The following is a 17,703-nucleotide window of genomic DNA, read 5'->3' as shown; positions in this document are numbered from 1 at the left end:
CAACTGATGTCTGTTGACTTAAGTTTTATGTCAGTATCACAGTTGTCACAAATCCCAACCGTGACTTCTGGGATGCTGTACAGCTGACAAAATGCTTCCACGTGCATCATGTTATCTAATTGGGGCTACAGTTCCTTAAGGTGGGTCTTCTCGTCTCCACTTTATGATAGGAAGCCAAGGAGAAGTTAGGAGAAGTGAATGTCACACAGCCACAGCCCGGAAGTGATCATCGAACCTCCGGCCCAGGCCTTCTGATCCCAGATCTCTTGCTCTTTCTGTTCTGTGTTGTGGACATCTGGGGCCCAGGAGCCAGTACTTGGCCCTAGGGTCCTCCTCTGGAAGACGTGGGAGTCTCCAGGGACTCCTAACTCCCACCCCACACAGTCCAGCTATCTGATGCTCACTTTCCTAACGTCATTGTTACAGTATCTATTTATAACTGTGCTAAGAAATGCTGCTTTCGTGGCCAGGCTCATGAACTGGAGAGTAAATAATAACCCTGCAGGACTGACGTAGATAGGAACAGAATCTCCTCTAGAAACCCACTAGAAGAACCCACTGTACCTCTATGACCTTTTTTTAAACTTTTCAAGACAGTCTCATAAAAACTATGATTGCTGGGAGAGGTCAGAAAGGGCTTTTTATGTTTTGGCCTCTCCCCTATCCCTTCCTACTCCAAACCCAGGAAATTCTTGGTAGAATAAGGACTTTGTATTAGTTTCCTATCATTGCTGTAACAAATTCTGACAAATTTAGTGTTTTCAAACAACATAAATTTATTATATTACACTTCTGGAGATCAGATATCTGGGTACAGCATGGCTCAAGTGAGTCCTGCTTAGAGTTTCTCAAAAACAAAATCAAGGTGTTGGCAGGGCTGTATTCCTTTCTGGAGGCTCTGGAGACGAATCTGCTTCCATGCACATTCAAGGTGTTGGCAGAATCAGTTCCCTGTGACTACAGGGCTGAGGTCCTTGTTTCCTTGCTGGCTGTCGGCTAGAAGCCTCTCTCAATTTCTTTGGCCTCCTGCATTCCTCATCACATTGCCCCTTCCACCTGCAAGTCCTTCTCATGCTTCACATCTCTCTGTCCTCCTCTTCTGTTGCATCTCTTCTGCCTTCCTCTTCTGCATTTAAGAGCTTATGTGACCATATTGGGCCTGTTGGATAATTCCCCTACTTTAAAGTCAGCTGATTAGTTGGGGCTTCCCTGGTGGCGCAGTGGTTGAGAATCCGCCTGCCAATGCAGGGGACATGGGTTCGAGCCCTGGTCTGGGAAGATCCCACATGCCGCAGAGCAACTGGGCCCGTGAGCCACAACTACTGAGCCTGTGCGTCTGGAGCCTGTGCTCCGCAACAGGAGAGGCCGCGACAGTGAGAGGCCCACGCATCGCGATGAAGAGTGGTCCCCGCTTGCCGCAACTAGAGAAAGCCCTCGCATAGAAACGAAGACCCAACACAGCCATAAATAAATAAACTCCCGCAAAAAAAAGTTAAAAAAAAAAAGTCAGCTGATTAGCAACCATAATTACATCGGCAAAGTCCGCTTTACCATGTAACATAACTACAGGAGTAATACCAGAGGGCTAAGATCCTTGGGGCCAAAATTCTGCTCAGCACAATCCACCCTCTGGTGGCCCCCATGACTTCCATCCATTCCTCATGGCCTCCCAGTCCAGATTTCTACTAAGTTTCTCCATGGTATTTAGGCTTTCTCTAAGGTGATTTAGGATTTCTCTGTAATTGTCCTTAATCCTTCTGAGCCCCCACCAGCACCCTTTAATATCCGTATTTCTACTAACAGTCTGTTCAAGGAAATCTAGGCTTTTCTCTATCATGCTGCCATGTCCTAAGTAAGTTACTTCACTTCTCAGGGTTAAAAACTTCCTCATCTGCATAATAATTCTAGTTTTAAATTTTAGGAGAGAGAATACTCCACAGAATGACCTTAATCATCATCTGATTGGCGTTGGATTTCAGCCATTACCAGGCTCCACAAGAAGAATGTCATCAAATGACCCAGTGGTCACATTTTGGCCAGTTTGAAGAAGGGGGGAGCAGTTTGGCCAAGCTGTTTGCCTATCTTGAAACCAGGGCTTTGGGGCTCTGAGATGATCTCTGAGATAGGAGCTCCTGTGTCTTCTACTTCCCAACACTGGACACAATGCCAAGGCCTGAAAACCACCAACTGTCAATTTTTAATTTAACAAACACATGTCTAATGCTTACTAGGCACTATTCTAAGTGCTTTATAGTCATATTAACATATAGGCACTATTATTGGTAACTTATGGATGAGGAAGTGAGGCACAGAGAAGCAAGTAACTTACTTAAAATCACACAGTTATTAAGAGACAGAGCCAGACATGAAAAGATGCTCAACACTGCTAATTATTAGAGAAATGCAAATCAAAACTACAATGAGGGCTTCCCTGGTAGCACAGTGGTTAAGAATCCGCCTGTCAATGCAGGGGACACGGGTTCGAGCCCTGGTCCGGGAAGATCCCACATGCCGTGGAGCCACTAACCGAGTGCACCACAACTACTGAGCCCGTGCTCCAGAGCCCACGAGCCACAACTATTGAGCCCAAAGTGCTGCAACTACTGAAGTCTCGCACCTAGAGCCCGTGCTCTGCAACAACAGAAGCCACTGCAATGAGAAGCCTGAGCACCGCAATGAAGAGTAGCCCCCGCTTGCCACAACTAGAGAAAGCCCGTGCGCAGCAACGAAGACCCAGCGCAGCCAAAAATAAATAAATAAATAAATATTTTTTTTAAAAAACAAAAACCTACAATGAGGTACCACCTCACACCAGTCAGAATGGCCATCATTAAAAAGTCTACAATGGTATAGAAACTTGTATTTCTAATCTGGCAAAACTATAAATTATTGGCAGAAAGGTGGAAGTATAGGAATTTTCATGCATTGCAGGTAGGAATATAGACTGGAAATTAATTTGGTACTAATGTAGAAAATCAAGTATACATATAGCTTATGATCCAAGATTTCCACTTCTGGGTCTGTGCAACAAAGGTAGTCTCACAAGGTCCATAAGGCAATATGGACAAGGATGTGCACTGCTGGTGTTTTGCCTTGTTGGGAATTGACAGCGACCTGGGTGTCCATTACAGGGAAATTGCATAGGTAAATTGGTAGATGCACTCAATGGAGTACTATGCAATGATCAGAAACCTGAGTTAGATGTATGTATAGCAATGTGATGAATCTTAAAAATACAAGCTTAGTGAAAATAACAAAAATAATGACATACCTTTTATATAAATTGAAAATACATGACAAACACAGAATACATATTTTGTAAGAACTCTTGTAAGCCAAAAGACATTTACATAACAAGGCCAGTTCCGATGGGAGGACAGGAATGAGGATGGGATATGGGAATGAAATTTTAAAAAGAGAGGCCATGAACCTAGGAGTATACTTAACCAACCCTTGGCAGCTGAAGTTAAAAAATTTTTTTTAACTTTATCTTGGCATAGAAACTGCGTATTAATTCTATTCTTTCACTCTGCTTCTAGAAGGATTTGTTATGACTAGATTGGAGGTTCAAACAGGTACTTTAGGCAGAAACTAGAACACAATGAAAAGCTTGAGAATTTTCTCTTCAAGCTCATTAACTAACGTTTTATGTTTGATCAGTCTGGCTGAGGTCACTTTTTAATTAATGTCACAAAGAAATTTTTATGGTTTCATATTAGAAAGGATGTGCTTCTTGTTTAAAAAAAACATGAAAAATTAAAAAGAAAAAATGTATAATCCCATAATCTTAAAATAATCTGCTAATATTTAATTTTGTTCCAGTCATATAAATACATGTAAATATTATATCTTGCTTTTTACCTCTTAGCATATAATGAAATTTATCCTTGGGTTCCAAGATACTGCTTTTGACTATTGTTTCTCTCCATATATGTGTGATTGTGAAGAGTGATACGAAATTAGTCTGTTTTATAAAAATGTAAGAAACACTGGTAAGCTAATTAAATATTACTAAAGCTCTCAAAAAAAAAAGTCTACAAATAACAAATGCTGGAGAGGGTGTGGAGAAAAGGGAACCCTCTTGCCCTGTTGGTGGGAACGTAAATTGGTGCAGCCACTGTGGTAAACAGTATGGAAGTTCCTCAGAAAACAAAAACTAGAACTACCATACAATCCAGCAATCCCACTCCTGGGCATATATCCAGACAAACTATAATTCAAAAAGATGCATGCACCCCTATGTTCATAGCAGCACTATTCACAATAGCCAAGACATGGAAACAACCTAAATGTCCATTGACAGACGAATGGATAAAGAAGATGTGGTACGTACATACAATGGAATACTATTCAGCCATAAAAAGAATGAAATAATGCCATTTGCAGCAACATGGATGGACCTAGAGATTATCATACTAAGTGAAGTAAGTCAGAAAGAGAAAGACAAATATCATATGGTATCACTTATATGTGGAATCTAAAATATGACACAAATGAACCTATCTATGAAACAGAAACAGACTCACAGACATAGAGGACAGACTTGTGGTTGCCAAGGGGGAGGGGGTTGGGGTTGGAGGAGGGACGGAGTGGGAGGTTGGGGTTAGCAGATGGAAGCTTTTATATACGGAAGGGATAAACAACAAGGGCCTACCATATAGCACAGAGAACTATACTCAGTATCCTATGGTAGGGACTTCCCTGGTGGTTCAGTGGTTAAGAATCCGCCTGCCAGTGCAGGGGACGTGGGTTCAAGCCCTGGTCCGGGAAGATCCCACATGTCGCGGAGCAACTAAGCCCATGTGCCACAACTACTGAGCCCGCGCTCCAGAGCCTGCAAGCCACAACTACTAAAGCTCGCACACCACAACTACTGAAGCCCATGCGCCTAGAGCCCGTGCTCCACAACAAAAGAGAAGCCACTGCAATGAGAAGCCTGCGCACTGAAACGAAGAGTAGCCCCCGCTCACCACAACTAGAGAAAGCCCGCACGCAGCAATGAAGACCCAATGCAGCCAAAAATAAATAAAATTTTAAAATAAAAGAAAAATTTAAAGCAAATATCCTATGATAAACCATAATGGAAAAGAATATTTTTTTAAAAGAATGTAAATGAATAAATAAAAGAGATGGAGCCAGGATTTGAGTCCAGGCAAACTCCCGATCTCATGCTTTTAACCACTATGCTATGCTGCCAGAATGCCATCCTTCAGGCTACCTCTTCTTATTCATTCTAACAGTGGGATCAGAAGAGGTGACAATAGGAAATTATCCTCCCACCCGATGCCACTGCCTCCAACTGGACCATCAGAGAATTAAGGAAGAGTGGTGCTTGGGAGAAGAATAAAAAGAGGAGGCTGAAACCAGAGTTAGGGAAGGAGGTCGAAAGTAAGGAAGGTGGACATCAATGAGCTCAAAATGTTAAAAGTTTAAGCTCTATTTCTCCACGTCTTCTGCCTCACTGCAGCTTGAAGCTGACTTCCAGGGATGCTGAGAAAATTTAGAGTTAGAGAGCAGAGTGAAAAATGGATCAGCTGTGGACTTCACAGAGCCCAGCAGGCTGAACACACAGTGGGGGCCAATTAAAAATACTTGATCAAACTTACAGCTACCAAAGGGAAGGGGAAGGAAGGATAAATTAGACGTTTGAGAATAACAGATACACATTACTATATATAAAATAAACAACAAGATCCTACTGTATAGTACAGGGAACTATGTTCAATACCTCGTAATAACCTATAATGGAAAAGAATCTGAAACAGAAAAAAAAATATATATATATATACATATATATATCTGAATCACTTTGCTGTACACCTGAAACTAACACAACATTGTAAGTCAACTATAATTTTTTAAAAAACTTGATCAAATCATATTTTAAATATTTTTTTAAATTATTGTGTCTATCAGAGGGAGGGAAGTGCTACTTAGAAGCTAAATTCATTATCAGCCATTCTGCCATCAAGGGAAAAATTCTTATTATTGAGAAGTAGATCTCTACATTGTTTCTTCCCCTTACAGAGGCTGGCAAGGAAAGAATGAGAAAATACGGAAATGTGAAAGCTTCTATCATTCTCCTATGCCGCTAAAGGTGAGGTTGCAAACTGGCCACGCAGGGGCCGAGCTGGCTCGCAGACATGTTTTGTTTGGCCTGCAGAATGTTAGCCTGCACAGTGGGGTTTTTTTCCCCCTCAGTGTTTTAAATTGGAAATAGTGGCCAACATATTAAAAAAAAATAGGCAAGAATCCTTTGACAGATGTATTGCAAATAAGTTCTACTGTTCTGCAGTGTGCCAAAACTCTCTTAGTTGTGAATTTTGATAAACAGAAGTTCCTAATTTCAATGAAATCCAATTTATCAGTCTTTTCCTTCATGGCGACTGCTTTGTATGCCCTGTTTAAAAAAAAAAACTCTTTATGAAATTCATGAAGATATTATCCTATGCTTTCTTCTAGCAGCTTTATTGTTTTACCTTTCACATTTAGATCTAAGACCCATACTGAAATAATTTGGGGGCATGGTAGGGATCCAGGTTCATTTTTTGCCACATGGATATCCAATTGCTCCAGCGCCATTTATTGAAAAGACCATTTCCCCACCACCCCCTACTGGATTATGATGGTGTCTTTATTGTAAATCAAGGGATCATATATGTGTGGATGTTTCTGGCCTCTCTATTCCGTACCATTGATCTATTTGTCTAACATGTGCAACAATGCCACATTCTCAATTACTGTGACTTTCTAGTAAGTCTTGAAATCTAGTACTGTAAGTCTTCCAATCTGTTCTTCTTCAAGATTATCTTGACTATTCATTGAGATGGACACTTAACATTGGTGCGTGTATGTATGTATCAATGTTAAGCCTCAATGAAAAATAACACAAAAGGGACTTTCTGGGGGTTAAGGGAGATGAGATATTGAGCCTCTCTCAAGGAATCAGAAGTCTAGCAACACAGAAGCCTGTATGGCAGTAGTCTAGAGCTGCCTTTCTAGACACGGTGTGCAAGCTCCAATCTATGATAGGCCCCACCTACCGCTCCCCACCACTGAGGCAGATGGGCCAGTGCCATCTCTCATCTTACTCTGGACTTGCTTCACTCATTTACCTTGCTGCTTGGATCCTGGGCGTATTTGAACGAATGGACTAGTTTAGCAGAGCCTGTTGCCGTAGCTCTGGCCATGTGAAGAGGCGTTCCTGGTGATGGTGAGAAGGCTGCATAGCTCTGGATAATTGAGGGAGACGGAAGGACGGCCGAGGGGCTCCTCCAGAGCAGGTTTCTCAATATGGACACTACTGACACTGCGGGCCAGATCATTCTTGGTGGTGGGGCTGTCCTGGGCACTGAAGGATGTTCAGCAGCATCCTTGGATCCCACTAGATGCTCTCCCAAGTTGTGACAACCAAAAACGTTTCTAGACATTGCCAAACGTTCCCTGGGAGCAAAGGCAGAATCGCACTCAGTTGAGAACTGCTGGCCTAGACCCAGAGCAGAAACAGGAAAAAGGAAGGGAGATGTGTAGTGGGTACGGGCCCTGGGTTAGGAACACAGGCAGGACCCCCGCAGTTCCCATCTACCCACCTTCCCTCAACAAGCAGAACAAGAGATCTACAAAGAGGGAGAGGAAGACTGACAGAGAAAGAGTGGACGGTGCCACGGGGAGCTGTGAGTGGGGCAGCGGCTTCACAAACTCCAAGGGGCATCTTCTGTGTAAAACATAAGAACAATGTCCCCTAGAGTTGTGCAATGTGTGGCCCTAGATATAAACTATTTAAAAGCTCCCATCTCTCTAAATAGTCTATAAATTCTGCCCCTTTCCCATTCCGAGTGACTAGGACAAAAACATCAGCTCCTCCACCATTACCTCTGCCTCTCAGAATCCCCAGAAAGATAAAGATGCAGGTTCTCAGCACACGTGGGTTGACGTTCAAGCCAATTTCATTTGCATTTCAAAGGTCCTGCATCACAATTCTCTGTATCTGTCTTTAATTTGCTTTGCTGTCCCTTTATTTCATTCCCCAGGCATTATCTTTCTTCCCCTTGGCTTTCCTTCAGCCTCAGAGCTTTGATGAAGTCTAATGCAGGGGTGGAGGCCTGTACCCTGTTCCCCAGTGATGTACCAAGGATGGGAGTGGTCCACGCAGGTACAAGAATAAGGGGTACATTTTCGGTAGAAAATTTTAAAACATTAATAAATTTGACTAAAAGTCAGTCTGCTTTTATTAATCAGCGTGCACCAGCACTTCCAAAATTGTTTAGACATTTGTCAGTGATAAAACACCCCTCCCCCCACCCCCGATTCTCTTGGTCTATGTTCTAAATGATTACTGTCGTTATTCTTTTTTAATATACATATTTATATTTATATATCATAAGCATAAGCAACATCAGCAGAGAACATAAATATTTTACACACACACACACACACACACACACACACACATACATACAGTATTTATGTCCTCTGCTGATGTTGCTTTTGCTTACAATGCTACAGGATACTCACAGGTGAACCTTGAAAATTTTATACAGCTTCTGTGCCAATTCCTTTTTCCTGCCAAATCTGCTAAGAGGATTTCAGGGCAAATAAAGGAATGTATATCTGGGTTACAATCTTATTCTCAAAGATACTTTTTATTCAGTGTTTGAAAGAAAAATGCAGGGAGGGGAAAACCACTCCAATGCCCGCAAACACTAAAGTTGGCTCTTCCAGAACACCTTATATTTACAAAACGATATGGCAGGGCTCTCTGAAGTTGCATTTTGCCATTGAGATGCTAAACTTGGAGCATTTCCCCCTCAGGCTCAGGGATTTTTCAAAATTGTTAAATAAACTCAACTGAGAATTCTTATTCAAATGGAACTGGATATTTCAGCTTCATTTTCAAACTCTTCATTTCTGTACTTTGATAAGCCTTCTTGCCAAAGAAAAGGGGCAGAGGGGGACCTTGCACCTCTCGGTCACCTCAGAGCCCCTGATATCTCCCCCTGCCCCCAAAGAAAGAGTTGAGGATGGATAAAGTCTCATGTCATCCGGGAGGACTCCTGCCTACCAGGGCTTAGGCCCTTGTGTTCTGGCCTTTGGCCCTTTGTCCAAACACATGCCAGAAATGTAACAAATCAAACTAGCGGGCTTGGTTCATGCCAGAAACACTAGTTTACAATCTTCCAGTGAAGCATTTCAGGAGGAGGTTGGGGGAAAAAAATTGGGAGAACACAAACCACTCCTTGAATATCAGTGAAGTGACTTCATTCACTGTGCTTAAATCTGAAAGGGGGCTGCAATGGCTGGGTGCTTTATGCCTTCCTGGGACGCGCAAGGCCTTCTCTTCTGGCCTTGTGCCTGACTCTGGCCACTTCCTCCCCTCATTCCATCCAGAGGAGACTCTTTTGCAGTCCCCAGAAGGTGGCATGCTCTTTTCCAGCCTTGCCTTAGCACACACAGCTCCCTCTCCCTGGAACACCCTCTTTTTCTTGCTTAACGCTCCCTCTTTTAAGACTTCCGTGAAGCCTTCCTGGATCGCCACAGTCTGAATTAGATGCCCCTCCTGTGTGTTCTCAGAGCCACCTGGCTTTGTGCCTTCTGGCGGATGCTGTGTTCACCGCAACTTACTCCTCCTGAGCTCACAGCTAGACTACATGTCCCAGTCACCCTTGCAGTTAACTCTTGTCACATGACCGAGTTCCAGGAAATGAAATACGCATAGAAGTGATGTGTGAAGAGAAACTGTATCCTCTCTACAGTTCTTTCTTCCACACACTGGCTAAAAGGAGAAAACTCTCTAGCCCTAGAGGAAGACGGAAGCACACACAGAAGGGGTCTGGGTTCCTACATAACCACAAAGAAAAATGGCACAACTATGAACATCCACTCTGGACTATACACTGAGTGAGAAACTTTCATTGCGTCAAGCCACTGAACTCTCAGGGCTCTTCGTTATAGATAGCAGTTAGCTGGCACTGACTAATAATCATAGTGCCTACCCCACACTGCCTTGCAAGTCATCTGGTCTCTGTGAGTTCCTTGAGGGAAGGGATTCTGTCCTATAGGTCTCATCTCGAGCTCTTAACATAGTGTTTGATACAGAGTAGGGCCACAGTAAGTATCTGTGGAAGGAAGGTCAGGAGAGGGAACAAACTTATGAATGGACACTGTAGCACAGCAGAAAGTCGGCCCTGGGAACATTTTTACCCTTTGCTCAGAATTAGCTGAGACCCTAGATGAGTCACTTTTGCCTCTGCACCAGTGTCCCTGACTGTAAAATGTGGTTAGCAAGATCAGGAGTTCAATTTTAGTGAGCAATCACTGTCCCCTAGAGGGCTTGTTAACAGGAAGATTGCCGGGCTCATTCCCAGGGTTCCTAATTCACTTGGTCTGGGGTGGGTACCAAGAATTTGCATTTCGAGTAAGTTCCCTGATGATGGTCTGGGGAACAGACTTGGGAACCACTTGCCTAGATGATCTCAGATCCCTGGGAACGGTCAGGGCCTGGTGGTCTCCAGTGGCCAAGCTTATGAGCCAAATCATGGACGATTCTTCCAGAGTTAGTTTGGCATTTGGAACTACCAGATTGGAAATATCCTATGTGTGGCCAATTTGCATTCACAGTACGGAATAAAACTCCCACCTGATAGGAGACTGGTGGCTCCTAAGATTACCCAAGTTTTAAAGATAAGAAACTGCAACTGGGGTGCCAGGTTACTTGGTTGGGTTTTAAAGCCAACCCTTCCTGATCCCTCCCCTTCCCTTGCATGCTAGGTAAGGACATTATGATGGAAACATTTCTGAACACAAAGAATGCCAAGAAGATGAGGCAAAAAACTTGACCCTAGATTAATCCAAGTTTTCAGTTCGGTGGATCTTTAAAATACACTGTGAGCTGGCCATGATACCCCATGAAGGCCGACTGTCAACTGGGCACAGATATTTAAGGACCCAGCTCAGATCACTAGGAGGTGAAAATAACCAGATCTCAGACTTTGATTTAACTGGGAAGACCTCCAACTCCTTTTCACGTCACTTGCATTAAATGCACGAGACCAAATGCAGACCACAATACACTGACTGACACCAAGACTCCACCAGAGCCACACTTCGTTATCAGACATTTATTTTTTCACATAGCACCCCAGTTTCACAGCATGTACGTTTTCCAGAGTTGGAGATTCTTAACCTACTATGTTCTCCACAGACTTTCCAACAAGTGTGAAAGAGAGGCAGTAAGGTTAGCTTGAGTTGACAAGTCACAATCCAAATATAGGACACCCTGTATTTATTTATGTTTAAGATCAATATACATACAGTTCCCAATGCTTAGCACATGAATGAGACTCTGGCTGAGTAAAATACTAACACAACTTGTTAGCACATTATCATGAAAAGACAGAAGGCATCAAATACATACTTTGCTGTTCCTCATTCTACTGTTCAATGTAACTGTAGTGAAAAAATATACATTTTTACTTTCGAGGTTAAAATAGACCATCAGCTCATTATCTCTCCAGGCCCACAGCTACAAGGAGTAAAATGGCTCTTCCCACCTCTGGCTCACTTGAACATCGGATTTGTGCTGAAGACAAAAAGAATGGCTAAAGGTAAGGGTACACCCCAGCTCCCAGGGTGGCTGCAGCTGAAGCCCTCACACAAGTTACCTTAAAACAAAATAAAACCCACACAACTCAGCTGATCCAATCTCCATACAAGGGGGTCCCTGCGTCACCTGCTCCATTCCCAGGTCAGGGTTCCCTGAAGGAGCTTTAGGATCCAGTCCTGACATCCGACATAGTGCTTTATGACAGAACTGGGACCAGAAGTTTCCCTACTGCAGCCCTCAAATTCCAGTTCTGGCCTGCTTAAGTTCCAGTGTCCTCTGGTCTTCAGAATCGTAAACCACCTTCTCCAACCTCCCACAGTCATGAACTTAGCTTAGAGCAGGACAGTAGAACTCCCAAAACACAAAAACTAAACACTCCTCAAGTGCTGAGAGCAGAGCAAGACTTCTGTTACTAGAACAAATCCTGTCGATTGAACCGCTGGCTGTAATGCCTTTCGGAAAAGGTTCCTTTATCAATCACATGTAGAAAATAACGAGACAAGCCTGAAAGTGACCGTGCACCTGGGATGTCTCCCCACATTCACAGACTGGCTGTTTCAGGGAACACTTAGTAAGGCAACCTCTGAAAGTCTATTTTGGGGAGAATCGGTTTGTATTGCTCTTCATGTCTGGCCCTCTTGGTCTGCTGTTCTTACAGTTGCTCTTGGGAGGGTCACATAACCAGCTACATTTCTCACTGCAAACAGCAAAGTGGGGAGGCTCCTAGAGTAAGACTCTCATAAACTGCCGTCGACGACTAATCTGTGGGCATCGGTGGGCCGCCTCCCTTAGCCTGGGCTGAAGGGGAAGCAGAATATGCCACTTCAGGACTGCAAAAGCCCACATCCCCCCACTTCTCACTAGGAATTTGAACTACACTGAGTCAAAAAACTATAACAAAGCACCCATAACTGAAGTGTAAATTCAAGTGATCCTTTGAAATCAGTTTCAAAAGAGTACACTTGAAACAGAGTAAACCAGTCGGAAAGAGAAACCAAAGTTACTAGAATGTTCTCTTTAACTAGAGGAGAAAAAGACCTCTCAACAGAGATTTCATTTTGTTCACATTCATAATGTTCAAACCACAACCTACTGAGTCCTACTTCTCAGCAATATGGGAAGATCTGGGTGCTATGATATCTGTAATTCTTTTTTTTAATATTTTAAAAATCAAATTCCCTTAGTGATATCTTGTCAGGAGGTGTGATTCTAGCCTGTGCTGAACAAATGTTTTTAGCTCTAAGGTGTTATAATGAAACTGAGATCTTTCCAACTACTACATTTGCAAATGTCTGTCTTAATTTCAAGAAAAACATCCATTCCAGATTATTTTCTTATTGATCTTCTAAGAACACATCTATCATTACCAGGGTTGTGAGCTCATCTAAGAAATGGACAAATATCATTTAGAAACAGATTAGAATCAAGTCACATATGAAGAGAAGAATGCTTTATGATAGTTCAGACATTACTAGGAAATCAAAGAAAAATCCATGTTTTTGATTACTCACCCTAAACTGTGCTGAAACTGAACATTTGCAACCCAAGTAACCCAAGATATATTGAAGAAAACTATAACTTACTACATATTGAGTTCATTTCAATCACAGTAGTCTATTTTAAAAACAAACTCCCATAAGGAATACAGGAATGGAATCCATTCAAAGCAACAGCTGTCAAAAGTTCTGCCAAGAAACTCAGGGTAATTTACTGCATCATGAAAGACGAGGTGTTCTGAAGAACAGATACTTCAATCATATTCTTTCTCTTCAGATTTTATTTTTTGCTTCAATCCAAGAGAATTATCTAGACCTAAAACTCACTAAGACATGTTTTCATATTTTAAGACTGATTAATTAAGTAAATAAGATTCAACATGGTACATAGAAAAAACCCTTCTAATCTATTCTTAGTAATGTTAGTGGCGAGAGGACTCAACTGAGAATCCATAAAATCCCAACTCTGCCACCAGCTCCCTTCTTCTATAGATTCTTGGACTAGGAACTGTGGTTTCTTAGAGCCTTGGTCTCCCCACAAGCAAATGCAGGATATGGGAAGGGGTCCTCTCATCTCTGACATCCTACTGTGCAATGAGAAGAAAATGGGCACAGCTCCCAGCTAAGCTGCCTCCTTCTCCCAACCAGACCCAAAGCACTCCTCTAATATTTATAAAGCAGTCAGATCCCTCCAACTAAGGCAAATGTCTGCCTTGATTCCAACACACTCCTGCATTCCAGAAATCTACCTTTTGGGTGCTTCATGGCTGCTGGATAGGGAGGTGGCCAAAGCAATAAGCCACATACCAGAGACACTGAGGTACCCAATAAGCTGGTGATCTACTCCCACCGTGTTTTCACCCTTGGGACTATGGGACTCCCATGGAGGAAGACCACTTAACAATAAGGTTACTAAACCCCCGGGGATGGGGGCAACATCAACATTCTGCCCAGAGACTTCTGCCCAACAAGGTCTTATGCTTGAGTAGTTTTATAGAAGAGGTATAATGGTGATATCAATAACCCAGCCTTCCTATAAATCATATTAAAGGCTCACAGAAACATTATCAGGAGTTATAATCCTAAATTAAATAAAAGTATACATCCTACGAAAACAGAGAAACAGAGGATGAGCATTAGTTAGGTAATACCATGTTCTGTGTGTGGGGGGGGGGGTGTAATTGTTTTTTTTAAAATCCACTTCTAGGCAACTAAGAAACTGTGGTCACTCTTAAGTCCAGTCAAGAAGGTGGGGTGGAGATATTATTGGTGTGGGCTTTAATGATGCCTATGTTAAATTACTGGTTAGACTGTGCAACGCATGAGGCTTTGATTGTCCAATGCAAGTATTTTCCTTCAATGAAAACCAAGCTAACTAAACAAAACCCCAACCTCCTAATTTGGCTCACTCTGGCCTTGGCTTGATGGGAGAAAAACATGTCAATATTTTAAAAATGCATAACATAGACTAACATTCTTTAGTTTATATGTCTGCTTAATGGATATGAAGTGCTATCTGGAGTGTGTGCATATGTCCTGGAAGATTATGAGATAAAGTGCATATGCTAGTCTTTCCTGGATTGAACGGAACAAAAGGCAAACATGATATGAAACGTCTGTGACAAGGACACTGTTGATAAAATGTGTTGCAGCCCCCAGATCTCGGAACAAGTGAAAAGAGTTTACCTAAAAAATGTGCACTCACCCATTCATAATCTTAGGAAGGGTTTAAACTGACTCTGAACCCCTCCCACGGGGACAAAAAAGGCAGCCAAAAGGGAAGGAAAGGGGGACTAGAGAAATAGTTCAAGTCCTGTGATTTTCAAAATCCAAGCAATTCAGAATCCTTTAATATGCACAGAACAGAATCAACAATTTGGGTTTTTTTTGGAAAAACATCATCTGTTTGAGCGTTTCTCTTCTGCCATTAAGCTATTGATACAGCTTAATGGAGTAAGAAAGCATTAAAAATAAAAGCCTACTTCTTCTAAAAGCAGTCAACTCTATTGAAATCAAAGGCTTAGTCCCGCGTACCACAAACCTATCCTAAACCACTTCAGAAAGAACCCTAGCACACCCCACCCCGCTATCCTAAGAATCAGTAAATTAGCAAAATGCACAAGAGACCGCATGTCTTGCCATCCGTCTCCTGAAGTGATGTTAAAGCTGGTGAGGCCGGATACCTGGGAGGGTCGATCAATTCCCACTTTCAACTTGAGCTTACAGGAGAAGCAGAGGCTATGTAAATTTCTATAGAGTACTGGCTTCTGCAATTTGAGCTTACTGTTTTACATCACTTACACTGGAGTCGGTTGGGCGCCTCTGAACTGCACATAAACCAATCCCTTCCCAAGGGTACACTTCACAGAGAACAAAATAGTCATATATCCAGTGTGAGGATCGGCTTTCTTTCATTATTTCTTCATACCCAATACACTCACGATCCGGGTTAAAATAACAAAGACAAAAATAACTACCAGAGATTGCTGGATTACTGGTAACAACCATTGCCCCTTCTTCCCTAGTTTGTTTGCATTCAAACAACAAATACTTATCAGTCCAAACAGTCTCGTCAGCCATTCACATCTGATGGGTGGTTTCCAAATTCATGCATTTACAGATATGTTAACCCATGCAGGATAAAAGTAGAGATCTGGCAACTATTTATTTAATTTGATCGGGCAAGGCAGTTCAGGCAGATTGCTCTTGCCCAAAAATCTACATGAAAGGGCTGAGTTGTCTGGGTTGACGGCTTAGCTGGGCCAAGTTAAATAGATCATGGACAAAACTACTACTTTACAGAGGTGTAAAGACTGAATAAGTCTTTGCCATTCAATAGAAAACAATAGTCATGTATTATTTATAGCTAGATATAATATCAAGATGGCACTAGAGAAGCAATTTTTGGCATATAGTGGTGGAGGGCACAGCGCCAGTCTAAAGCTAATGCTTTTGTTTTCTTCTACTTTTTGTTTTTATTATCATCATGCCAAAGACTATCCAGTTGGAATCACAATTATTCAGGAAACCAATCTACTGTATATGATATACATACGAAAATAAAACCTGAAGGTACTGGATTACAAGGTTTTGTACAAGTCATAAATTCTTTAAATAAGTAAGGCTCTAAATTGTTTTTATTTGCTAGAAGATTGGTTTTGGGTAAGGAGCAACATCTAACACCTTGAGGAAGTACTTAAGAATGGGAGGTAAATTCCACTGATAGTTACAATTTCAAGTGTGATAATCAGTTGTATTTTTTCCACCACAGTAAAACGTACACGTGAAGCACAAGAGAAAAGGTGATATGGATTATATTCCGCTGCTAAGAGCTTTTGACACAGTCTCAGACATCTATGACAAGTAGTTGCGTTGAAACATTCAAAGGAAAGATCTTGGCAGGAAAGGTCACCCACTGTTACTTGAATCTTGGGGGTCACAACACAGTGACTGGACGAAGTTGTTCCAGTTGGTTTTCCAATGCAATCCGTTCTTGATGAACCTCCTGAGTTGTACAAAACAAAGAGAAGAGAGGGGTCATTTCCTGGGTTCATCCCTACTTCATCAGATACTGAAAAGAAACTTATGACTGGACCCACAAGCATTTAGGTGCCATATGACTCAAGGACAAGTGGACTGGGAGGCACCACATTTAAAGCTGGTGACCGGACACAGGAGGCTTCGCAATTTGCAGTCTCTCGACTCCTTTCTTAAGATGATGAAATGAAACTGACTGACCAACCCTCCCCACCCCCCACGCCTAAATCTCACCCTCAGTTTTAACAGTGGCTGGCACAGAATGATGTTAAAAATAAAAAAACGGATTGGAAGGGAGCAGAAAAGCAAAAGCAGACTCCTAATACTGAGAGGCGAGCCATCAGGACTACATCTCTAGTTGCGATCTCTTGTTTCCACTCCAGCGCCATACTGGATCAGGACTGAGGGATGAGAAAGGGCACTGGTCGTCCTTCCACCAACGTGTCATCCAGGCTCCTGCACAAAATATGGCTGAAGGTGTGACTTCTCGGCTAAAGGTAGAAAACAGGATCTACAATCTGCTATTTGGGAATTCAAACTTTGAGCCCTAAAACAGACCTACTGGCAGGGAGAGATGGGGATACGTAAAGGCATTCTGAAGTTGAATCAGTCAAGGTGGGAAAGAATTCTGTATAAAGGCTCAATTCTGAGACGTCCCAGAAGAAACAACATGCTAATAGTAGCGTGGAGCTCAACCAACGTTTATTCACCCACCCTCCTACCTACCATCCAACAGTCTTTGAGTATCTATCTACTATGGGCCCGATTCTGCTCTGGGTGTGATGATACCACCAAGGAACAAGATAGATCAAACCAATGCCCTCACAGGGCTCATACTCAAATGGCTAGAGAAAGACAAGAAAGTCAGAAGAAAAAAAAAAAAACAACCAAGATACTTTCAGAAGGAAATAAATAAGATGATGTAATAGAGAGTAATGGGGGATCTGGGAGAAAGGTGGAGAGGGTGGCCCGGGAAGGCTTCTCAAAGCGGATGCTACTGAGCAGAGACTTGAATGAAGTGAGAGGTGAGCCACATGAAAATACAGGCGAAGGATATTCAGGGAGATA

At 42.4% G+C, this 17,703-nt stretch overlaps 1 protein-coding gene across 3 annotated transcripts in view; it reads right to left on the bottom strand.

The window, feature by feature from the left end:
• Positions 1–11,252: 11,252 nt before the first annotated feature.
• The window catches only part of REPS2 (RALBP1 associated Eps domain containing 2), a 236,160-nt gene continuing 229,709 nt past the window's right edge, over positions 11,253–17,703 (bottom strand). For all 3 annotated transcript variants that reach the window (XM_057538983.1, XM_057538984.1, XM_057538985.1), the window contains one exon: positions 11,253–16,603. In XM_057538983.1, coding sequence (XP_057394966.1) covers positions 16,535–16,603 — 69 coding nt within the window. In that variant the 3' untranslated portion in view covers positions 11,253–16,534. The remainder of the gene's footprint in view (positions 16,604–17,703) is intronic.

Source organism: Balaenoptera acutorostrata, chromosome X (assembly GCF_949987535.1).
Source record: "Balaenoptera acutorostrata chromosome X, mBalAcu1.1, whole genome shotgun sequence".
Classification (NCBI taxonomy): domain Eukaryota; kingdom Metazoa; phylum Chordata; class Mammalia; order Artiodactyla; family Balaenopteridae; genus Balaenoptera; species Balaenoptera acutorostrata.
Note: the sequence above shows the minus strand (reverse complement) of the source record. Positions and strands in the feature narration are given on the sequence as shown.